This window comes from Salmo trutta, chromosome 29 (genome assembly GCF_901001165.1).
Source record: "Salmo trutta chromosome 29, fSalTru1.1, whole genome shotgun sequence".
Lineage (NCBI taxonomy): Eukaryota > Metazoa > Chordata > Actinopteri > Salmoniformes > Salmonidae > Salmo > Salmo trutta.
Window position 1 is genome coordinate 6,382,136 of NC_042985.1, and position 26,305 is coordinate 6,408,440.

A 26,305-nucleotide genomic window follows, 5' to 3' on the forward strand; every position below is an offset into this window, starting at 1 on the left:
CAAAGGCCTACAACAAAACTTGACAATTAAATAATATCTAAGCATATTTATAGCCTAACATATTTTTTTTAATGAAAAGATGAATACATTGAATGGAGACTACATTTAAGACATTCTATTGAAAAGGTAATCTCACCATTTTGTAAACTACTTGCTGTCTCTCACTGGATATACGTTTTCTTTATTTGCTATGTAATGTATATGCTAAATTCATTTGCAGATTGCACCGGTCAAAATGTAAGTGGCTTACTGATCCACTCACCAATCCATAGTTTAGATTTTGCCAACATATAGCCCAGGTCTACAATCCTGAATTCCGCATGACTCCACGCCCTGTTTTCCGGGGACCCACATAGAATTCCAGCCCTTCCACGCTGCTATTACGTTCCGTTCGCGAGCAGAAGCTGGCTGCGGTGTCGTTTTCTCCGATCAGTCGGACCTTGATCAATCTTTTCAACTGTCCTTGTTCTCGGGTTTTACGCTTTTGATTGCAATTGGAATAGCTTGGATTCGTGTGTGACCGTCGATTCCACAATTTTTTTCGACCGAATTGGCTCTGAAGCAATGGATTGACTTCAGTTTTCCTTCAACCCCTCCACCAAGTTGAGAAAACAGTCTAACCTGCGGTCTCTCCATACTTCGAGCTCACAAGCCAGCTAGCTACATGTTTCATCCGGACAGTTTCAAAAGTAGCTGGTACCGGATGTTTTTAAACATTTCGTAGGTGAAACATTGAAGTTCTTCGTTTGTCTCGGAAGTGTATGGAAATAGGTGGCAGAGGATTTGAAACACGGATTTTCTCCGGGGTTCTTGAAGCCTGCAAACATTTATTTTTGAAAAGTGATGGCGGAGCGGGGAGCAAGGTTGCTCCTCTCTCTCCTCTGTCTCACCTTTCTTTACCCGGCGACCACCGTGTCAAGACATGCCGACAAAGGTAAGCGTTACATTAGCTAATCAATTGGCTACTTTAATAATTTGTTGGTATTACAATGTAACGAGTTTCTGTATCGCGTGTAGAACAACAGCTCGAGCTACTAGGTCCTGTAGTGCACTACTAGCAGCCGACATGGAGCATTGACTTGTAGCTTCTAGACATCTGCAGGCTACGACATGGAGCATTGACTTGTAGCTTCTAGACATCTGCAGGCTACGACATGGAGCATTGACTTGTAGCTTCTAGACATCTGCAGGCTACGACATGGAGCATTGACTTGTAGCTTCTAGACATCTGCAGGCTACGACATGGAGCATTGACTTGTAGCTTCTAGACATCTGCGGGCTACGACATGGAGCATTGACTTGTAGCTTCTAGACATCTGCGGGCTACGACATGGAGCATTGACTTGTAGCTTCTAGACATCTGCAGGCTACGACATGGAGCATTGACTTGTAGCTTCTAGACATCTGCAGGCTACGACATGGAGCATTGACTTGTAGCTTCTAGACATCTGCAGGCTACGACATGGAGCATTGACTTGTAGCTTCTAGACATCTGCAGGCTACGACATGGAGCATTGACTTGTAGCTTCTAGACATCTGCGGGCTACGACATGGAGCATTGACTTGTAGCTTCTAGACATCTGCAGGCTAATTCGTCAGCTGCATTTCAGTCAACTAAGGGCCAATGTTTTTGAACCATTTGTTTGTTAGGAGTACTTTTCAGACCACAACATGACCATGCAGGTGGTAAAACAAATGAAATGCGGTTGTTGTCGAGCCATTTCAAGTGTTTATTGTATTTATTTGTTTTACCTTTTAGCTATTATGTCTGGATTTAACTCCGTCACGTTTGTTTCTACGGTCATAATTGACAGATTTATTTATTATGCACTGGTTTAAAAACTCGGGTAGATACATGCATGGACATATTTGTCTGTTTATATTTGTCTTGTCTCAAATCGACATTTCGTTGCTTTGTATTATCACAGGTTCAGGTTGCTCGCTCTCTCAAAACCATTACAGTCACGTCATTAATTGCAACGGATGGCAAGAACCCGGCTCTATAACCACAAATTAATGACTCTCATTTGGGTTTACTGTCAAGCAATAAGCTAGCGTCATCAGTCCGCCAGACATCTCATTACCTGGGCGTCAATACACGTTTGGCTGATGGATAGAAAGTACACAATTTATACCCCCCCCTTTTTTTGTTAATTGGCTACAGTAGAGTAGCTACTGCAATAAGCAATTTTAATTCAGTCTCGTGAAGGATACATTTATTTGTGGTGACTTAAACTTTAGTAGTTTGTTTGGGTGATTTTCATTGTCATACTGAGTGTTGATGAAATAATAAACATAGGTAACGTCTTGACCCCATGTTTCCTGCTTTATAATAGGGAATCTGATAGCCAATACATTCCAAGGACTATGAGCGACTGCGACAAATTGAATAGTTAATGAATATTAAACAAACGGCACATGTTGGAGTGCACACAACACATGGCCGCCTTTATCACATGCTCGGTCTTAGCAAATTCACACCCCTGATAGCCCTGTAAGAGATGAGACGATGTATTTATTTTCAAGCCCTCTGCCGATAATGTTGAAGGCTGGAAAATAATAAACAGTTGAGCAATACAACAGTCAGTATGACATTTTTCCCACGAATCCAGTAACATGTGAAGTTGTTTTTTAGGGGAAAAATGCAGGCTAGCTCGCTTTTAAAGGTTCGCCTCCGTTAAAAGAATGCATGTGAAGTGAACAGGCCTTAGTGGAGAGACGGGCCTCTGCTGGCTGTTGTGCTCTCTTGTGTGAGGAGGCTGATGAAAGAGTCTCTCCTGCATGAAAAGCGCTCTGCAGCGGTGAAGGGGAGTGGGGGGAAAAAACACAGGCTTTGCTGGAGATCAGTACAAAAGGGAGAGATGGGGGTAGGGTGGAACTGGCCTGACTGTCTGGAAAGTAATAAAACCAGGAGATTAAGGGGTGCAGGGAGTTCCTTTGGGAGCTCTGATTGATTCCAGGGAATTGGACTGAGACCTACACGCAGGGAGAGTCTCAAATTACTAATTGTGGGGTCCCCCTTTCTGAAAATATCTGTTTATTCGAAACACATTTCTCTGAGGTCTCAAGTCTTTTGCGAGTAGGTCTGCAGATAGAACTCGCCTTCATCAAAGTTGTGGATTGCAGTGCTAGCTCAAAGGAGATTGAATGTTTCTTCATTCAGTTCTCGCCGCCTCTGGGAACGGGCAAACTCGTTGCTTTTTTTGGTCCTACTAAAGAATTCAATCTTCACCCACACATAGGAGTAGAGTTCTTCAACATGGCTGCTATCCTATTCCCCGCCCCCATAGCGGTTTAAAGTTCCTAAAGCTCAAGTTTGTCTTTGTAAACAGCTCCTTTTATCTGCCTGTCAGAGGAGTGTAAAATCCATTTAAGTTCCATTTTATCTCCATAATCCTGCTGGGAGGGAATTGTGTGCTAATTGTCTCCCCGTGGACAATGCAAATAACTTGGTGAAATGTGTAAACATTTGGCAACCCCCCCTTCTGGTCCCACAAACCACTCTCCAGGGTTCTATCCCTCTCAGACCACCTCGGCTGCAGGCCTGCAGCAGAGACTTAAAAACAACATCCATTTTCTGTGACGCTCCTAGGATTCTTCTGAGGGCTAAACCACTAAGAACCACATTTTCTCCATTTATTTTGCCAGTGTTCATTGGAGTTTAAAAGTATGTGAATTTGAATATTTCATTGTCTTTATGTGAACTAGGATTTAATGGATGCAACACTTGGCACTATTTTATTTATTATATATTTTGTTCCCTTAGTATAGAGGCAATGCCTGTGCAGGCTACACTACATGAATGATTCATTTCAAATAAAGGTTTAAATGGAAAACCTGCTGGTAAAGCACTGGTAAATGGAAATGGACTTTGGCTGCTCAAATGACCCTTGAGATGATCGGATGAGGCCTTCCCTCCAACTCCTACTGTTGTGTCACACTGGCATGGATTTCAATAGAGACCTTCCTCACCTGCTGTTCTCCATGTATACAGTTGAAGTCAGAAGTTTACATACACCTTAACCAAATACATTTTAACTCTGTTTTTCACAATTCCTGACCTTTAATCCTAGTAAAAATTCCCTGTCTTAGGTCAGTTAGGATCACCACTTTATTTTAAGAATGTGAAATGTCAGAATAATAGTAGAGAGAATGATTTATTTCAGCTTTAATTTCTTTCATCACATTCCCAGTGGGTCAGAAGTTTACATACACTCAATTAGTATTTGGTAGCATTGCCTTTAAATTGTTTTACTTGGGTCAAACGTTTTGGGTAGCCTTCCAAAAGCTTCCCACAATAAGTTGGGTGAATTTTGGACCATTCCTCCTGACAGAGCTGGTGTAACTGAGTCAGGTTTGTAGGCCTCCTTGCTCACACACGCTTTTTCAGTTCTGCCCACAACTTTTCTATGGGATTGAGGTCAGGGCTTTGTGATGGCCACTCCAATACCTTGACTTTGTTGTCCTTAAGCTATTTTGCTACAACTTTGGAAGTATGCTTGGGGTCATTGTCCATTTGGAAGCCCCTTTTGCGACCAAGCTTTAACTTCCTGACTGATGTCTTGATGTTGCTTCAATATATTCACATACCTATCCTCCTCATGATGCCATCTATTTTGTGAAGTGCACCGGTCCCTCCTGCAGAAAAGCACCCCCACAACATGATGCTGCCACCCCAGTGCTTCACGGTTGGGATGGTGTTCTTCGACTTGCAAGCCTCCCTTTTTCCTTCAAACACAATGATGGTCATTATGGCCAAAAAGTTCTATTTTTGTTTCATCAAACCAGAGGACATTTCTCCACAAAGTACGATCTTTGTCCCCATGTGCAGTTGCAAACCGTAGTCTGGCTTTTTTATGGCGGTTTTGGAGCAGTGGCTTCTTCCTTGCTGAGCGGCCTTTCAGGTTATGTCGATTATAGGACTTGTTTTACTGTGGATATAGATACTTTTGTACCTGTTTCCTCCAGCATCTTCACAAGCTCCTTTGCTGTTGTTCTGGGATTGATTTGCACTTTTTGCACCAAAGTACGTTCATCTCTAGGAGACAGAACGTGTCTCCTTCCTGAGCGGTATGACGGCTGCGTGGTCCCATGGTGTTTATACTTGCGTACTATTGTTTGTACAGATGAACGTGGTACCTTCAGGCGTTTGGAAATTGCTCCCAAGGATGAACCAGACTTGTGGAGGACTACAATTATTTTTCTGAGGTCTTGGCTGACTTCTTTTGATTTTCCCATGATGTCAAGCAGAGGGGCACTGAGTTTGAAGGTAGGCCTTGAAATACATCCACAGGTACACCTCCAATTGACTCAAATGATGTCAATTAGCCTATCAGAAGCTTCTAAAGCCATGACATCATTTTCTGGAATTTTCCAAGCTGTTTAAAGGCACAGTCAACTTAGTGTATGTAAACTTTTGACCCACTGGAGTTGTGATACAGTGAATTATAAGTGAACTAATCTGTCTGTAAACAATTGTTGGAACAATTACTTGTGTCATGCACAAAGTAGATGTCCTAACCAACTTGCAAAACCTACAGTTTGTTAACCTCACTAGGGTCTGTGGGACGTTAGCGTCCCTCCTGGCCAACAGAAATACTCATTATAAAAATTCATGAAACATACAAGTGTTATAAATGGGTTTAAAGAAACTTCTTGTTAATCCAACCACTGTGTCAGATTTCAAAAAGGCTTTACGGCGAAAGCATACCATGTGATTATCTGAGAACAGCGCCCAGCGGACAAATCATTAGAAACAGTAACCAGCCAAGTAGAAGAGTTACACAATTCAGAAATAGTGATAAAATTAATCACTTACCTTTGATCTTCATATCGGTGCACTCACAAGACTCAATAAATGTTTGTTTTGTTCGATAAAGTCCCTGTTTATATCCAAAAACCTCAGTTTTTTTGGTCACGCGTTTTCTTCAGTAATCCAAAGGTTCAAACGCAGTCACAACAGGGGAACGAAAAATCCAAATAGTATCCTTAAAGTTCGTAGAAACGTCAATTTTTTTTATAATCAATTCAAGGTTGTTTTTAGCCTAAATAATCGATAATATTTCAACCGGGCAACAGTCGTCAATATAAAAGGTAAACAAGAAAGGCACGCTCTTGGTCATGCGCATGAAAAAGCTCTGTGACACTGTAGGGTCCACCCATTCAGACTGGTCTTACTCCCTAATTTTTCAGAATACAAGCCTGAAACAATTTCTAAAGACTGTTGACATCTAGTGGAAGGCATAGGATGTACAATTTGATTCCTAAGTCAATGGATACTGTGAAGGCATTCAATAGAAAACTAGAAAATAAATCCATCCACGAAGTAGGATTTTTTTTCTCAGGTTTTCGCCTGCCAAATCAGTTCTGTTATACTTACAGACATTATTTTAACAGTTTTGGAAACTTTAGAGTGTTTTCTATCCAAATCTATATGCATATCCTAGCTTTTGGGCCCGAGTAGCAGGCAGTTTACTTTGGGCACGCTTTTCATCCGGAGGTGAAAATAGTGCCCCCTACCCTAGAGAAGTTGACAAGAAATTTGTGGAGTGGTTGAAAAACGAGTTTTAATGACTCCAACCTAAGTGTAAGTGAACTTCTGACTTCAACTGTATCATCTTGTCACACTGGCTTCGATTTCAATAGAGACCTCCCTCACCTGCTGTCTTTCCTATATATCATCTTGTCACACTGGCATTGATTTCAATAGAGACCTCCCTCACCTGCTGTCTTTCCTATATATCATCTTGTCACACTGGCATTGATTTCAATAGAGACCTCCCTCACCTGCTGTCTTTCCTATATATCATCTTGTCACACTGGCATTGATTTCAATAGAGACCTCCCTCACCTGCTGTCTTTCCTATATATCATCTTGTCACACTGGCATTGATTTCAATAGAGACCTCCCTCACCTGCTGTCTTTCCTATATATCATCTTGTCACACTGGCATTGATTTCAATAGAGACCTCCCTCACCTGCTGTCTTTCCTATATATCATCTTGTCACACTGGCATTGATTTCAATAGAGACCTCCCTCACCTGCTGTCTTTCCTATATATCATCTTGTCACACTGGCATTGATTTCAATAGAGACCTCCCTCACCTGCTGTCTTTCCTATATTTCACGCTGTTTATGGATAATTTTTTTGTGAGCTATAATTGCTCATAAAGTCCTAATGACCTCTTTTCACTGAGAATCGGATAATTGCATGCTTTCGCAAGTGTTTGATTCATCTGGTCGGCTAATGACACCCTCCCTCATTAGGAGATACTGATGATGTCCTATGGCCAGGGGTGGGGGGGCGTAGCTCCGCTCAGTCTCCTCTTCAGTGGAGTTGGGAACGGAAAGATCAGTAGATGGATCCAAATAATCAACATGACTGTGTGCTAGCTGTGCTAATTGCTGCATTAGCATTGCAGTGAACTTTTTTGCAGTGATCATTTTCACTATGTTGTTGTCAACATAACCTGCTGGTGAAATGGCATCCAGGGGTTATTGTCGTAATTTACGATAACTACTGCCACAGTTTACTTGTAATTGGCAGGAAGCTAGAAAGATCAATATGCCTTGATAATGGTGTTTCATCTGCAATGGTATCTTTTTTTGAAGGCAGGGGTAAATATATAACCACCAGCTGTGCCCGCCTGCTTTGCTTTCAAGTGGCTTCTGTATTAATCCAAATAGACTATTAGCCCTTTTTTGCTAACTGCCTAATGTGCAAATTAGATGTTGTTAACAAAACCTAAATTAAATCTTGATTGTGAGAATTGTATTCTGATTGGATGACATTATACACCACCAACTGTCAGATTGGATGCTTATCATAGTTCTCTGATTGCTATGCTTTTGTCACTATGTTGATTGTTTCCACCATCAACTAAATGAATAAATAGTTGTCTTGGGGGCAGCCATGGATGCACCATGTATTTCCCCCCTATTTAATTCACTGTGGGACGTACCAGCAAAGGCTCAGATTCATCCATGGGTTACTCCTAGAAACACAACACCCATTCATTACACAGCACAGCCTACAGGCCAGTCCATAACACACTCTCTCTTGGTACTGGGTGCTTTTTAAAACTATGGTTACATATAAGCAAGATTTACAATAATACATCATTTTTGCCAGCAGTCATTGTTCTGTGTGAATGACATTTGTGTCTATGCTTTGAAAGCTAACCCACAGTGTAGCCAGCGTTGCTATAGAAATGTGAACAGACTGCAGACATGGCAGAGCACCCCTCATCAACACCGCTACAGAAAAAGTACCTGCCTTGGAACCTACATTGTTTGATCACTTCAGTTTCCCACATTAAACATTTTGCTTCAGCTATTCGTCTAGCTCTTGAACGTCTGCGGACTGTACTGATGTAACCTAGTAGGGTTGGGTGGTATCCAGATGTTCATACCTTTTCTGTGCCATACCGGGGTATACGCTATTATTGAATATGCACGTAAAAAAATAATATATATAATCTATAAGCGCAAAACAATTTAGGCAACAGGGATCTTGATCCAGGAGGGGATTGAATGTCTCTGCTGTAACCAAGAAGCTTGATCTTGATGCTATTGAAAATCATTCCGCCGGTATTTCGAAATACCCCGGTAAACAGTATATCGCCCAAGCATGTAACCGAGGCTTGCTCCATGTAACCGAGGCTTGCTCCATGTAACCGAGGCTTGCTCCATGTAACCGAGGCTTGCTCCATGTAACCGAGGCTTGCTCCATGTAACCATTTTGTCTGTCCTCATTGACCTCCCTCTTCCAAGAGAGCCAAACTACAAAATCAACCCCGTTCAGAAGGTATTGTTTCTACTCTGAATGTTCCCCGTGTTACTCAACAAAGTGCTTGTCATCTCTTTTGATTAGGGTGATGAGCGGTGAGGGCTGCCGGTCGGTTGGAGACAGAGGGAGAAGGCTGTTGTGTGTGGAGAGAAGCCAGACTTCTCCCTGCTCCCAGGCCCAGACCAGATCATTGACATGGCTTTGCTATACCCCTGCTGAGATGAAAGGGTTTCTCTGTCTGAGCTTTGGTCTCGTTCTACCGTGGCACAGCACACAGTGAAACATGGCTAGTGCAACGTTCTCCATCATCCACTGCCAGCGTGGTGCCAACTTGTTCCCTTCTTTCCAAGGCCTGTTGTTCCTCCGATTCTGGTTGGCCTTTCAAAGTCCTTCAAAGGCTTTTGGAGCAAGCTATCGCTTTTAGCTCCAAATGCTAACTTTAGCCCTAATTACTCCAGGGCAAGCTAGCTAGAACATTATGTGCCTCTGTGTTGCTATTGTAGCTAATGGTCTCTGAGAGAACATGACATGTCTGTGTTTTTATCAGTTACTGTGCATTAAGGTTCTATGCAGCCTGGCTTAAAAGGGTACCATTCCCTCTAATGGCTGTAATTGTGGATCTTTCTATGGCTTTTGAATCAGAGGTATGTGGGATAGTGTCAGTGGCTGGCTATTGAGAACACAGGCTTTAAGGGTGAAATTGAAATGCTTATGGATTATATTGGTGCAGTGTCTGATGGATACAGGAGAGAACACACAGTCCACCTGAGCTGCTGTCAGAAGGGCATGCATTAGCACCATAGTAAATCTCTAGTGAAGTTATTGGAATAACAAGCATTATCCTTTAGCACATTCATTCACATTCTGTAATCTAGGTGTGATGCAAGACTGTAGCCACAGTCGTGATGGATGCTGTAATTTCATTCATTGTTTATAAAGATACAAGGGGAGCAATGCATCCCGATGCCCCATTTGGTAAACAAAGCACACTCGACAACAGCAAAACGACAACAGCAAAATAACTGCAGGAAATGGCAGTAATGCACATTAACATGAGATACGAGCAGAGGCCACGGTTAGCAACGAGACTTTATTTTTTATTTTTTTGTTCCTCCGTACTCGGTGTTCATGCCAAACTTCATAAGCTTTGTGGGCTGTTCCAAAGGCATCTTTCTGCAAACTCGGCAGGACTGCGAGGACAGTTTCACAAAAATTTCCTCAAACTTTTGGGTTCTGCCCGAGCTCCTGCCGTGGTGTCCCCTGCCAACAGTGGCAGCTGCAGAGGATTATGACACATGCAAGCTGTGCTAGTCAGCGAGGCTCGGCCTAACCAGAAACTAGGCCCTGTTTTACACAGAGCCCATTTAGAGCCCTCTTCCACAATGAGGCAAAAAGGGGGATTGTTCATGGATTTCTACTCTGCAAGTGCCGGAGGAGGCCTGGAAATCAGACCTTGAAGTTTCAAAGCAGATCTATTCTCTTTAGAAGATGAACAATAAACTGTGGAGTCCATCTTTTTGTTGAGTCGTGGTTCCAAAAACATGGTGTGGTATGATGCTGCTTTGTTCTGAATGCTTTTAAAGCATTTATACGGTTCTCTCTCTACACAAGCGTCTCTCTTCTGAAGCGCTAGCATAGGCCTATGTAATAGTTACAATTCAGTTGTTCTCCATTTTACAGTAGAAGGAACACCGAAGGAAGATTAAGGGTCAACATGACAATGACAAATGTCTCCCTGGCAATTGTTTCATTACTTGAACACTCTTATCAATTGTAACTCTGGAGAACTTTTAATACCTTTTTTTTAAGGTTCTAAATATCATTCTTGGCATCAAACCTCTCTACATAAATTAAGGATGATTGTAATATTCTCCTGGAAACTATGATTAATAACCTTAATTTGATTCCACTATACCTTCTGGAGTTTTCCACCCACAGCACGCACACGTGATTTTATCCTCCACTGTTTGTTGGATGCCATCCAGGTTATGAAGAATTAGCCTGAATGGGTTTTGGGAAGTGAGATCATAAAAGGTACATGCATGAAAATGAATTCATCACCAGTAATTAGACCACTTGAACACGATCAAACCTGCTCCTCCATTGATGTTTTATTGGCATGGGCATTCTCCAATTTGGTCAGCCTAATTTGAACCTAGTTAACACTGACCCAGCTTGTCAGAATTATTTTAATGGGTTTGCTGGCATCTCTGTGTCTAAACAATACAAGGGCAGCCCCACAGCGACCTAGTTCGCTGACCAAATGAACTCTTATTGTTTTCTCTGAAACCTCCGTCTTCGTCTCTGCTCTTGATACACCAGTCATACCCAGTGGTGCTCGGCTTAACATAGTGTGCATGACTGAAATCCACCCACACTCTCTGTACACCCCCCTCCACTCAGTCAAAGGAGCACTTCTTACGCTGGAGGGGTGTGGGGGCAGTCGGTCACAGAGGGAGGATTGTGAGGGCTGCTTAAATAAACCCCCTGTCATCGTCTTGTGCCCAGCCTATGGCTTTTGGCAGCTTCAGATATGAAGAGGTGTGTGTGGTTGTGGGTATGTGTATGCATGCTATCTGTTCTCGGATGAACAGCTGTTTTATCAGAGTTGCATGGCATTAAAAAAACGATTAGTTTACCTGGTCTAGCAGAAGGGTGGGCATATAAATTAGTTTTGCTTTTGACACACAGCCATCAGCAGAGATTTATCTGGTATAGTTCCCTAGGAGACTGTCAACTAACAGAATAGCTCCCTCAGAAAGGAGGGAAAGGCAAGCTTTGATTCTACCACTTTGATTCTACCACTTTGATTCGACCAGTCTTTTTAAAAGAAGAAGCCTCTTTTAGGCAGAGACAAAATTGTAGATTTGCAGGCAGCTGTGAATGACAAATGAGAGAGGTTGTGTGGTTTGGGCATGTTGCTTTCAGACTGCTCTTAAAGAGCTAAAAGTGTGTGTATGTGTGTGCCGATAAATAGTTTACAAGAGCCACAGACATGAAACTTTGAGCCTCAACGTAGCGACTTGTCAAATGCGGAGGTGGATCACACTTCAGAGGTTAGAAACTCTTGACTCAGATAAACTACCTGAGAGAACTCCCCTTGCTTTCATGTCTAATTCTAGTCTTTTAAATAGTTAATGAGTCTCTGTGAATTTGGCGAGCAGGTCCCGAACCATTCCCTTTGAAGTAGCAATGGTTTCCTTCAGAAGTTTTTTTTAAATTTATTGTTTTACAAGTAAAGTGGTTAAGTCTTTGTAGTAGAATTTCATCTTAACCGCCACCCATTTTGTCTCAAGTGGGTGTAGAACTATTTTAACTTTTACCAGAAAGTATGTAGGTGCCAGAAATGTCAACTGCCTTGGCAGTGTAATTCTAAGTATTATTTTGGAACTAAAGTTCATCTGGATCCAAAGGACTGCCAGAACACACATTACATTAGTTATAGAGGTAGAGTTCTAGACCAGCGGTTCCCGACCTTTTCTGTTCCGGGGACCAACAAATCACTGTCAATCTCTTGAGGACCACCATTCGTGCAGTCGCAGTTATTTTTTTACATTATATCTTGCCGGTCAAATTTTGTTAATTTTAGCAATGAATGTAAGAAATTAAAGGGTTGTTATTTATAAACATTTTACATTGTGAAAAGCAATGTTAAATTGCTTATTATACTCCCAGCTGTTGTTATTTTTAGTAGAGAAGGAAAAATATAAAACAAATAAATTTGCGGGCCACCTGCAGTACCCCCGCGGACCACCGACGGTCAGGTTGGGAAGCACTGGCAGACGAGTTGCTTTTGGTTATGTGACTAGTCGAGTTGCAGATGCTGATGAAGCCATTCCAGTGTCTACGTTGTTGTCAGCTTTGGTACACTGTCCCTTTAAATCTGCATCACGTCTCCCTGAACCTCCCAGATTTGGTTGTGATTTCATTTGCTACCATGGCGACCCTGCAACTCCTCCTGGTTGTTTATGTTGTGTTTCTGTGGGTAAATCCGGACAAGGATAGATGTTCTGTTGTCTCCTAAAGCTCCCCTGTTGCACGTGGCACCACTGGCTGCAGTGACCTTTCACTAACAGGTCCAGAGTGGTGGCAGAAATGGCCAAATTACAATCTGAATGCATTTAATGCGCTGTTATGATGTAATAGAATTGGCCATCTTTAGTGACTCTTGCCTGGGCCCGAACTCATCAGAGCTGAATAGATCTGCCTGAACACCACTCACGGCAGGTTATTTAGCTTTTTAGTTACTCTTTAGAAATGGTCAGTTGCACCTCTTTACTATAGAAATGGTTGATTTTGAGCTTTGCTATATGAATGAGCTGATGGTAATGGAACGCGATTGGGCTGGGTAACTCAAGACATTAACTTGTGCATACAGTGAGAGGCCCCCTCGGGGACAGGAATGTTGAGCTTTTCAGAGGCATTTTCTTTGAGGTGGCCTCGAGCCTGTGTGAAAATACTACACCTCCCCAGGGGGCCATGCACCGAAGCTCAAGGAGTGATGGGAAAGTGAAGACGCCACCCTAGTTGTCTGAATGAGGACCAGTCTCGTTTCTCATAGGCCTCTACTATTCTAGTCTGAGAAGTGTGAATATTTTACATCCATTTTCATGAAAGCCATACAAATATACCAATACACCGACATGAACTCAACAGCACTGATTTCACAGTTGGAAAAATATGTATATTATCTCTTTATGTTACCTCTATCTAAATACAGATGTGACCTTCCTCTGCTGCTTAAATGGAGGAGGAGGAAGGAAGGCCTGCAGAGTTGAGGTTGTTTCAGAGTGATGGAAACCAGCTGCATCGGCTCCCTCAGACTCCCTCAATGTTTCTTTTTTAACCTTTATTTAACTAGGTAAGTCAATTAAGAAAAAAATCTTATTTACAATGATGTCCTACCGGGGAAGAGTGGGTTAACTGCCTTGTTCAGGGGCATAACGACAGATTTTTACCTTGTCAGCTCTGGGATTCGATCCAGCAACCTTTCGGTTACTGGCCCAACGCTCTAGGCTACCTGCCGCCCCTTAAGCCGGACTTCTGACCCCAGCCTCTCCCCCATCCTCATGACAGGTCATTTAGTGACAGGAGGCAGCACAGTTACAAAATGGAGATGGAGAGAGCTCAGCGGGAGCACCTGCAGAATGGCAGCGGCATTCCAACACTGACTGGGACCTGAGAGACAGATGTCATGGGGACAGGATTGGAGGGGGGGGGGGGGAGTTTGGGGTAATGGGGGGGCAGTTGGTGGAGGATCAGGCCAGCTCTTACCATGCAACCATAACAAGGTGTCCTATCATGAAGGCAGGAGGAAGAGCATTAATGACACACGGTGGTAATTACCTTTACGAGAGCTCCCGAGGAAAAGCCTGCATTGTTGATATATTAATGCAGTCCATCAATGAAATGCTAAATGAGTGGTCAAACATTTCATTATTTGTTGACTCTACTTTTTTATTTTCAAAGCAGGGCTTTGTGAGATTCATGAAGTAGGCCACTGTTGGCAGACGTATGAGAGATGACCTGTAAAGGGGACTTTTCCTTATGGTGATGGAAGGACAAAGCAGTAGTACCAGACTGTCACACTGACTGGTGACTGTGTCTCTGTGCCAATTCCCTCATGCCCTTTCTCAAATCCCTTTGATTTGACCACTGAATCACATTTGAACTGTGTTTGTTGGCCCTGGCTTGTTCAGGTTTGTACTAAACCACAGATGGACTATTGGATGGATGGAAGCTAAATGGTTTCTGCTTTAGGGCTGCTTTCATACTCCATTTACTAGAGTGGTCGAAATTAGTCCTGAGTGTGTAAGCATGTCGATCAACCTTCCAGGACACCCGCTGTACATATGTTCGCAAGTTACACACACACACACCTCTCTCAGTTAATGATTCTTAGAGTATTTCCTCCAGTCTGTTACTTTGGTAAAAGGCTTGAAGTTTGATCTTTCTTAATGAAAATTCACTTGGAATTATAAACATCTTGTGCAAGTGTCTGTCAGTTTTGCTGCTTCCTAAACACACTTATTAGCATATTCAGAGTTTAACGATGTAAGAGTTGAATGCTGTTCAATATGCCCAAAGAGTCCTCTTCATAATCCCAGCCTATTCTGCCTTTTTCATTTCCTCTTCCAATAATCCCACACTGGGTTACAATGGTTAGAGGTTTTATTAGCTAGCGCAAGCTAGCGGGGTGCTATTTGATATAGAAGAGTCTGGAGTCTTAATGATGAAGCTCTGTAGGAACCCCTTACCCTGTTCAGCCTTCAATCAATGGACCCAATCTCTACTCCTGTCCTACGCCTGCTCCCACACCCCATGGTGCCACTGCATTCCCAGCCTGGCGGGGCAGTGTCTGTAGGCCAGGGCTATGTCACGCACCCCTGTCATCTCCCAACCACTACAGAGGGGCGGGTCACTGGTTCAAGTGCTCCCCGTGAGGTAACGCCTAGCGCCTGTACGCCGGCCCACACGCTGGCTACCGTGGTAATTAATTTCTAATGAGAAAGGAATTGTCTGGCTGCCTCTCCTCTGTCTCTCCTCTCCCCTCACACTCACTCACACGCTTTCTCTCTGAAGTCTGCGTGGGAGAAAATAAAAACTTTCCTCTCCTAGCTCATCCCTGGTGAAGGGTCTGAGGGGAAGCGGTCCTCTCCTAGCTCATCCCTGGTGAAGGGTCTGAGGGGAAGCGGTCCTCTCCTAGCTCATCCCTGGTGAAGGCTCTGAGGGGAAGCGGTCCTCTCCTAGCTCATCCCTGGTGAAGGCTCTGAGGGGAAGCGGTCCTCTCCTAGCTCATCCCTGGTGAAGGCTCTGAGGGGAAGCGGTCCTCTCCTAGCTCATCCCTGGTGAAGGCTCTGAGGGGAAGCGGTCCTCTCCTAGCTCATCCCTGGTGAAGGCTCTGAGGGGAAGCGGTCCTCTCCTAGCTCATCCCTGGTGAAGGGTCAGAGGGGAAGCGGTCCTCTCCTAGCTCATCCCTGGTGAAGGCTCTGAGGGGAAGCGGTCCTCTCCTAGCTCATCCCTGGTGAAGGCTCTGAGGGGAAGCGGTCCTCTCCTAGCTCATCCCTGGTGAAGGCTCTGAGGGGAAGCGGTCCTCTCCTAGCTCATCCCTGGTGAAGGGTCAGAGGGGAAGCGGTCCTCTCCTAGCTCATCCCTGGTGAAGGGTCAGAGGGGAAGCGGTCCTCTCCTAGCTCATCCCTGGTGAAGGGTCAGAGGGGAAGCGGTCCTCTCCTAGCTCATCCCTGGTGAAGGGTCAGAGGGGAAGCGGTCCTCTCCTAGCTCATCCCTGGTGAAGGGTCAGAGGGGAAGCGGTCCTCTCCTAGCTCATCCCTGGTGAAGGCTCTGAGGGGAAGCGGTCCTCTCCTAGCTCATCCCTGGTGAAGGGTCTGAGGGGAAGCGGTCCTCTCCTAGCTCATCCCTGGTGAAGGGTCTGAGGGGAAGCGGTCCTCTCCTAGCTCATCCCTGGTGAAGGCTCTGAGGGGAAGCGGTCCTCTCCTAGCTCATCCCTGGTGAAGGCTCAGAGGGGAAGCGGTCCTCTCCTAGCTCATCCCTGGTGAAGGCTCAGAGGGGAAGCGGTCCTCTCCTAGCTCATCCCTGGTGAAGGCTCTGAGGGGAAGCGGTCCTCTCCTAGCTCATCCCTGGTGAAGGGTCAGAGGGGAAGCGGTCCTCTCCTAGCTCATCCCTGGTGAAGGGTCAGAGGGGAAGCGGTCCTCTCCTAGCTCATCCCTGGTGAAGGCTCTGAGGGGAAGCGGTCCTCTCCTAGCTCATCCCTGGTGAAGGCTCTGAGGGGAAGCGGTCCTCTCCGAGCTCATCCCTGGTGAAGGCTCTGAGGGGAAGCGGTCCTCTCCTAGCTCATCCCTGGTGAAGGCTCTGAGGGGAAGCGGTCCTCTCCTAGCTCATCCCTGGTGAAGGGTCAGAGGGGAAGCGGTCCTCTCCTAGCTCATCCCTGGTGAAGGCTCTGAGGGGAAGCGGTCCTCTCCTAGCTCATCCCTGGTGAAGGCTCTGAGGGGAAGCGGTCCTCTCCTAGCTCATCCCTGGTGAAGGCTCAGAGGGGAAGCGGTCCTCTCCTAGCTCATCCCTGGTGAAGGCTCTGAGGGGAAGCGGTCCTCTCCTAGCTCATCCCTGGTGAAGGCTCTGAGGGGAAGCGGTCCTCTCCTAGCTCATCCCTGGTGAAGGCTCTGAGGGGAAGCGGTCCTCTCCTAGCTCATCCCTGGTGAAGGCTCTGAGGGGAAGCGGCCCTCTCCTAGCTAGTCTCAGGGTGGCTATGGAGAAATCTGCCTTACTAGTAGTCTGGAGTCTCCATGTTTGGGAGCGGGAGTACCCTGTGGAGAAATCTTACACCACGTAAGTTGTATGGAGGACCCTGTGAGATGGGGATGGAACGGTCTACAGGGTAAGGTTTTACTCTGTTCGAAGGTATGTGACTGTCTGTTGTTTTTTTTAATTCTGTCCCAGCTCCACCAAGCATCCATTCACCTTCATAACTCACATCTGGCAAAGTGCTATTAGCATCATTCAAACAGCGTTTCATTTTTACCAGAAAAAGGAGGGAAAAGGATTCTTCAGCCTATTCAATGTTGCTTAATTAATGCCGGTGTGTGTTGTGGTTTTTGGTCAGCGTCGCGGCGGTCTGTATTGATACAAATCCCTGAAGGAAAACAATCCTGTCAAATGCAGAAAGCCATTAGGTAGCCAGGGCCTCGCCTCTCTCCCTACTGAGTCGGTAGTAGCCAGGGCCTGGCCTCTCTCCCTAGTGAGTCGGTAGTAGCCAGGGCCTGGCCTCTCTCCCTAGTGAGTCGGTAGTAGCCAGGGCCTGGCCTCTCTCCCTAGTGAGTCGGTAGTAGCCAGGGCCTGGCCTCTCTCCCTAGAGAGTCGGTAGTAGCCAGGGCCTGGCCTCTCTCCCTAGAGTCGGTAGTAGCCAGGGCCTGGCCTCTCTCCCTAGAGAGTCGGTAGTAGCCAGGGCCTGGCCTCTCTCCCTAGAGAGTCGGTAGTAGCCAGGGCCTGGCCTCTCTCCCTAGAGAGTCGGTAGTAGCCAGGGCCTGGCCTCTCTCCCTAGAGAGTCGGTAGTAGCCAGGGCCTGGCCTCTCTCCCTACTGATTCGGTAGTAGCCAGGGCCTAGCCTCTCTCCCTACTGATTCGGTAGTAGCCAGGGCCTGGCCTATTTATCCACTGTAAATGAGCTTAGCACTTGTCATAATAAAGTCAGGAAATGAACTGTACTCGCTCAGCAGAAATGAACTGTACTCGCACAAGTGAATGCAGGATGCTCATTGTGTTTCTAATTGACTGAACTGTTTTGGGAGAGAAGGTAAGGTCAAACTAGAACACTGCTCAAGGTAAGAAAAAGAAAGGGCGCTCTTAAAACCTGTTGAGGATCTTATCCCGATCTTATCCCGGTATTGGGATTCATTGTCATGTGACCATGGCGGGGAATTCAAAACTGCAAGAGTAATCATTTCAAAAAATCAAATAATCAACTATTTTCCTCCATTTGAAAGATATATCTCCTAAATCTAACCACGCTGTCCGATTTTCAGAGGCATTACGGAGAATGCATAAAGTTAGGTTATGTGAGGAGAGTACATTGACAATAGCTGCGTGTAATGTTTAGCCAATTCAAAGAAGGGCATCAACAGACAGAAAACTAGCTAGAATTATGCACTTACCTTTGACAATCTGCATCAGATGACACTCATAGGACATTATGTTATACAATACATGCATTTTTAGTTCCATCAAGTTCATATTTATATCCAAAAACAGCATTTACAGTCGCGGTGAAATTCAGAATTGTTTTCGGCTCGAATGCACCCAGTGAATCCAGCATTACAAATCACGGAATTACTATTCGAAAACATTGGTAAATTATAATATTGTCATTCAAAGAATAATATATTATCATCTCGTAATTGCTACCGAATGGCCAGATCTCAAAATAACTTTACTGGGAAATCACATTTTGCATAAACTGGGTACTATGCTAACAACAATAAGCTATATGCTAAGCTAAGCTAAGCTATACCGTTAGCATTAGCATCATCTAATATCGATAATAACATTCTAAATATCCCCTTACCTTTGATTATCTCCATCAGAAGGCGCTGCCAGAGATCCCAGGTCCAGAACAAATGTGGTTTCTTTTGACAAAGTTCATAATTTATGTCCAAATAGTTAGCGTTCAGTAGGCTCCCACAAAATGAGGTGGGCAGTGTAAAGTCACGTCGAAAAGCTAAAGAAAACCTAGTAAATAATCTATTTACGTTTGTTTAAACATGTCAAACGTTGTTTAGCACTAATCTTTTGTTCCATTTTTAACGTGAAACATCAGTAAACATCAGTAATATTTTCACACAACCTATCAAGTGTCTAGAATAAACGATAATGACAAAGGCACTCTTCTCAGATTCATGCGCAGGCGCAAAAAATGAAGTGATGACGTGTCAACTTGTAAGCTTTCTAATTCGGTCTGTATTCATGACAGATGCTTCAAACAACTTTCTAAAGATCGTTGACATCTAGTGGAAGCCGTAGGAGTTGCGAACTGAATCCTTTCTCACTGTGGTATCTTTAAAACAATGACACTAAATAGTACAGTCACAAAATTCTCATTTTTTTTTAATCTATTTTTCACAGGTTTTTGCCTGCAATATGAGTTTTGTTATACTTACAGACACCATTCAAACTGTTTTAGAAAATTCAGAGTGTTTTCTATCCGAATGTGTTAATAATATGCATATCCTAGCTTCTGAGTTGGTGTAGGAGGCAGTTAAAAATGGGCACATATTTCTTTCAAAATTCTCAATACTGCCCCCGTGGCCCGTAGAGGTTAATAAGACAAAGTTTACATTTTAAAAGAGCAGTTTTTTTGGAGGTAGTAATTAGAGGTCGACCGATTTTATGATTTTTCAACGCCGATACCGATTTATTAGAGGACCAAAAAAAAGCCGATAGCGATTAATCGGCCGAATATAATTTTTTATTTATTTGTAATAATGACAATTACAACAATACTGAATGAACACATTTTAACTTAATATAATACATCAATAAAATCTATTTAGCCTCAAATAAATAATGAAACATGTTCAATTTGGTTTAAATAATGCAACAAAAGTTGTTGGAGAAGAAAGTAAAAGTGCAATATGTGCCATGTAAGAAAGCTAACGTTTAAGTTCCTTGCTCAGAACATGGGAACATATGAAAGCTGGTGGTTCCTTTTAACATGAGACTTCAATATTCCCAGGTATGAAGTTTTAGGTTGTAGTTATTATAGGTATTATAGGACTATTTCTCTCTATACGATTTGTATTTCATATACCTTTGACTATTGGATGTTCTTATAGGCACTTTAGTATTGCCAGTGTAACAGTGTAGCATCCGTCCCTCTCCTCGCTCCTACCTGGGCTCGAACCAGGAACACATCGACAACAGCCACCCGAAGCAGCGTTACCCATGCAGAGCAAGGGGAACAACTACTCCAAGTCTCAGAGCGAGTGACGTTTGAAACGCTATTAGCATGCACCCGGCTAACTAGCTAGCCATTTCAAATCAGTTACACCAGCCTAATCTTGGGAGTTGATAGGCTTGAAGTCATAAACAGTGCAATGCATTGCGAAGGGCTGCTGGCAAACGCACGAAAGTGCTGTATGAATGAATGCTTACGAGCATGCTGGTGCCTACCACCGCTCAGTCAGACTGCTCTATCAAATCATAGACTTAATTATAACATAATAACACACAGAAATACGGGCCTTAGTTTCCAGATTCGACCATATTAATGACCCATCATCTCGAAAACAACAAAACGTTTTTCCTGTCAGTGAAATACGGAACCGTTCCGTATTTTATCTAACGGGTGGCATCCCTAAGTCTAAATATTCCTGTTACATTGCACAACCTTCAATGTTACATCATAATTACGTAAAATTCTGGCAAATTAGTTCGCAACGAGCCAGGCGGCCTAAACTGTTGCATATACCCTGACTCTGCGTGCAATGAACGCAAAATGACAATTTCACCTGGTTAATATTGCCTGCTAACCTGGATTTCTTTTAGCTAAATATGCAGGTTTAAAAATATATACTTCTGTGTATTGATAAGAAAGGCATTGATGTTTATGGTTAGGTACAGTCGTGCAACGATTGGGCTTTTTTCGCAAATGTGCTTTTGTTAAATCATCCCCCGTTTGGCGAAGTCGGCTGTCTTTGTTAGGAAGAAATAGTCTTCACACAGTTCACAACGAGTCAGGCGGCTCAAACTGCTGCATATACCCTGACTCTGTTTGCAAGAGAAGTGACACATTTTCCCTAGTTAAGAGAAATTCATGTTAGCAGGCAATATTAACTAAATATACAGGTTTAAAAATATATACTTGTGTATTGATTTTAAGAAAGGCATTGATGTTTATGGTTGGAGCAATGTGTACCTGAGTGTTTATATGCAACGCAGGACAGGCTAGATAAACTAGTAATATCATCAACCATGTGTAGTTAACTAGTGATTATGATTGATTGTTTTTTTATAAGATAAGTTTAATGCTAGCAACTTACCTTGGCTTCTTACTGCATTCGCGTAACAGGCAGGCTCCTCGTGGAGTGCAATGTAAAGCAGGTGGTTAGAGCGTTGGACTAGTTAACCGTAAGGTTGCAAGATTGAATCCCCGAGCTGACAAGGTAAGAATCTGTCGTTCTGCCCCTGAACAAGACAGTTAGCCCACCGTTCCTAGGCCGTCATTGAAAATAAGAATATGTTCTTAACCTGTTGAGGCCAGGGGGCAGGATCTTATCCCGGTATTGGGATTCATTGTCATGTGACCATGGCGGGGAATTCAAAACTGCAAGAGTAATCATTTCAAATAATCAAATAATCAACTATTTTCCTCCATTTGAAAGATATATCTCCTAAATCTAACCACGCTGTCCGATTTTCAGAGGCTTTACGGAGAATGCATAAAGTTAGGTTATGTGAGGAGAGTACATTGACAATAGCTGCGTGTAATGTTTAGCCAATTCAAAGAAGGGCATCAACAGACAGAAAACTAGCTAGAATTATGCACTTACCTTTGACAATCTGCATCAGGACATTATGTTAGACAATACATGCATTTTTAGTTCCATCAAGTTCATATTTATATCCAAAAACAGCATTTACAGTCACGGTGATATTCAGAATTTTTTTCGGCTCGAATGCTCCCAGTGAATCCAGCATTACAAATCACGGAATTACTATTCGAAAACATCGGTAAATTATAATATTGTCATTCAAAGAATAATATATTATCATCTCGTAATTGCTACCGAATGGCCAGATCTCAAAATAACTTTACTGGGAAATCACATTTTGCTATAAACTGGGTACTATGCTAACAACATAAGCTAAGCTATAAGCTAAGCTATACCGTTAGCATTAGCATCATCTAATATCGATAATAACATTCTAAATATCCCCTTACCTTTGATTATCTCCATCAGAAGGCGCTGCCAGCGATCCCAGGTCCAGAACAAATGTGGTTTCTTTTGATAAAGTTCATAATTTATGTCCAAATAGTTAGCGTTCAGTAGGCTCCCACAAAATGAGGTGGGAAGTGTAAAGTCACGCCGAAAAGCTAAAAAAAACCTAGTAAATAATCTATTTATGTTTGTTCAAACATGTCAAACGTTGTTTAGCATTAATCTTTTGGTCCATTTTTAACGTGAAACATCAGTAATATTTTCACACAACCTATCAAGTGTCTAGAATAAACGATTATGACAAAGACACTCTTCTCAGATTCATGCGCAGGCGCAAAAAATGAAGTGATGACGTGTCAACTTGTAAGCATTCTAATTCGGTCTGTATTCATGACAGATGCTTCCAACAACTTTCTAAAGATCGTTGACATCTAGTGGAAGCAGTAGGAGTTGCGAACTGAATCCTTTCTCACTGTGGTATCTTTAAAACAATGACACTAAATAGTACAGTCACAAAATTCACATTTTTTTTAATCTATTTTTCACAGGTTTTTGCCTGCAATATGAGTTTTGAAAACTTACAGACACCATTCAAACTGTTTTAGAAAATTCAGTGTTTTCTATCCGAATGTGTTAATAATATGCATATCCTAGCTTCTGAGTTGGTGTAGGAGGCAGTTAAAAATGGGCACATATTTTTTTCAAAATTCTCAATACTGCCCCCGTGGCCCGTAGAGGTTAACTGACTTGCCTAGTTAAATAAAGGTCTAAAAAAAAAAAACGGCTAAATTGGCGTCCAAAAATACCAATTTCGGATTATGAAAACTTGAAATCGGCCCTAATTAATCGGTCGACCTCTAGTAGTAATTATAGTCTACTGACAAGTTTTACATGTGCGTCTAGAGTACTATAAAAAATGAGGAAGGCCATGCTTTTGATTCAAACACAACGCATGCAAAAACATCACGTCACCTGAGTTCACGTATGAACTGTGTGGGGCCGACTTCATTCCTCAGGACCAGCCTGTTTGCCTTGGCTAACCGCACCTGGCTGGCTGACTTCTTCCCTCAGGTATTTTAGCCTGACTCCCTGTAGTAGTTGGTTACCTCAAATGTCACCGCTGAAGCATTTTAGAGCTTGAGTTTTAGTTTGAGGTTGTTTTTTGACTGCAACTTGATCAGATTTAAATGTTTGGGATTTACTTTTTAAAAGCCAGGCATCATTGTAGGTTACTTTAACTTTCACCTCCTAAAGCCTAATGCATTTGCAAGCAGTCAATGCTAACTAGCTAAACGCTAACTCCTGGAACAATTTGGAAATTGTTTCTATTTGCATCCTGAGGTGATGGATCAGAGGATATCTGGCACACATATGTGGGCTAAGTCTAATTGATATTTAGCCCTGCCCAGCTTAAACTAGCAGTAAGCAGATTTCTATTGAGGATTTTCCAGATTAAGTCCAGGAGATCAATCTCTCCTGCTTTTGTCTATTCTCTCTTTGTCCCAAATGCCCCCTTAACCTGGGATTTACTAGCATATGAAGAAATGAGGAAAGATAAAACTATAAATTCAAGGCAAAGCCCCACTCAAAGTAAATGTACACTGCATCGTCTGTCACTTCAGGCACACGTCCTGTTTTCCATCTGTTGATTTTGTATCCCTTAGCAGCTCCATATTCCTTCAAAGTGGAGCTTCATCAACATCTCTAAGTGAATTACTCAAGGTAAACCCATTCTAATGGAATCGCAGGGTCTGGCCATGCATTTCTCCCCATTAGATTTTTCTGCCTTAATAATGGTGGAAATGAGATTATGACTGCCTTCCAATTACCTGTTTGGGTGGATGGAGGGGAAGTGGAGGCGGATGGGCCATCTTGTCTTTTGTTTCTCGGGTTTTCTCTAGCGATACACCTCAAACCTGGAGGCAACGTTCAACCAAAATGCTGCCGTGTCTGTTTACAGCTGTGAATCGTCCCAGTAGAATCCCAGGCAGGCACTTCATTTAAGCGTAGTTAAGTGATTTAGCATCTGTTTTTTATAGGGCCCTTGTGAGCCACAACATCTCTGTCCACCCCTGTGGCGTCAGGGCTCCTATTTGAATTTCAATTTGGCCCTGAATATTGTTGCAAGGGTATGTATTTATATGAACAGGTTGGGGGCTAGGAGCTGGTGTGTGTCTGTGGAATATTCAGCGTGACCAATGGGTGGCTCATTTGAGGCTTGTTGGTGTGTTCTCAGGGGGCAATGGCTTTATCTACTGTCCGCAGGGTGAAACCAGCCTCTATTCTTCACATCCCATCACCCCCACCCCCCCAACTATCCATAGAACACAGTCAGCACAATCAATAACAACCTCTCCCCCCTACCTCCTCTTCTGTCCGGGCACCCCCTGGTTTCCTGGTTTCCATTTATTAAGAGTGATGTCGCTTCATCACTCTGTCCACCAACACCTCAGTTTGAATAATTGTATTAGATTATCTACGGTGGCAGTATTTTTTTTGCCCCGCCTCAAGTCTCTGGGAATCCAAAGGGCTTTTTCCAAAGCACTAAAGAACCAGCCTTATGTTGTAAGTATCTTTGCCGCAATTTATTTATTTATTTTTCCATATGATGTTGCTTAGTCATGGTTCATTGAGTTCCCCAGTTGTCCCCATTGAATGAAATTCTAATGTTCTATATTTCAAATCCATTTCTGTTGACTATGGGTTCTCAGTGGTTTATCCTTTATCACGTAGTAGAGCATCATGATTCCATGAAAAGCACATCCCAAGCTACAGATGGTAGAAAAGGAGGAATTCGCACTGGAAACAAATCACCTCCACTGTATTCATACAGTGATTGTATTTATCGCATACATTTGTTCGAACATTCTTTGAAACTCTAGCTGGTAATGAACATGTAGGCTGCGACGATGTTGAAGGACGACTTTATGATGACCTCTACTATTACACACCAGAAGTAACTGTCAAGGGATTGTGTTTGAGTTTGTAGAATGCTGTGGATCATGCTTTAGTGAAATGATTTTACTTGGGCATCTGCCTTCTTGTGAGATGCTACACCTCTTATCTCTGGTTTGTATAAAACAGATGCCACCTGATAAACTGTCACCTGAAAATACTCCTAGCACCAAGTCTGTCGCAACATGATTAAGATTTATACTAGAAATAACATGGCAGACAGAGGGGGGAGGGGAGATGAGGGGGGAGGGTGAGAGAACCCTCTTTGGCTATTACGCGCACGCTACCACCTTGAAAGCCACATTAGATCTCTTTCCCCATACAGCACACAACCATTAATAATGGATACAGCCGTCTCTGTCCACCCCTCCCCCACCACAGCCCTTCAAGGCGTCCCCCCCATACCTACCCTTCCCCCTGCATTTCAGCTGTGAGAGTCCTCGCCAGCAGACATGGCAGGTGTTTCTACATTACACAGACAGGGCCACACAGCCTGTAGCTCACAGACAGCAGTGAGCACCAATGTCTGCCTGGGAATACAATTAAAAGCGTGCTACACATTTAGTTTTTCAGGGCTTGTCTTGCTTTTACTTACTAATGGATGATGTGCATTGAGTGGCGACTGCACTCATCACAGGCCCAGTCTGTTTGGTTCCCCAAAGGAGATGACTGGGGGCTCCCGAGTGGCGTAGCCGTCTAAGGCACCACTGCATCTCAGTGCTAGGTGTCACTACAGACCCTGGTTTGATTCCAGGCTTATCACAACTGGCCGTGATTGGGAGTACCATAGGGCAGTGCACAATTGGCCCAGCATCGTAAAGGCTTGGCCGGGGTAGGCCGTCCATTGTAAATAAGAATTTGTTCTTAACTGACTTGCCTAGTAAAATAAAAAGCTGAGGACGTGTACAGTACATTGATGTAAATGTTAGCATTTTCAACCGGCTCTCATTGTGATATGTACAGTAATGATATTCAACCATGACGTCAGCACTGCAGATATCATTTATGCATGACAAAAAGGATGATGTTTAAGAAGACACTGGGCTCTACACATGTCTCTGGGAGGGACTTACCCGTCTGTGTGGGCTGATCTTTAGTCTTCTCCATATTGA

At 43.5% G+C, this 26,305-nt stretch overlaps 1 protein-coding gene across 11 annotated transcripts in view; it reads left to right on the forward strand.

The window, feature by feature from the left end:
- The first annotated feature begins 363 nt into the window (after window positions 1–363).
- Window positions 364–26,305, forward strand: part of LOC115166817 (neogenin) — a 246,523-nt gene continuing 220,581 nt past the window's right edge. For 8 of the 11 annotated variants that reach the window (XM_029720664.1, XM_029720669.1, XM_029720675.1 and 5 more), the window contains exon 1: window positions 364–934. In XM_029720664.1, coding sequence (XP_029576524.1) covers window positions 844–934 — 91 coding nt within the window. In that variant the 5' untranslated portion in view covers window positions 364–843. The remainder of the gene's footprint in view (window positions 935–26,305) is intronic. The other 3 variants (XM_029720666.1, XM_029720671.1, XM_029720674.1) reach the window with 1 other exon arrangement.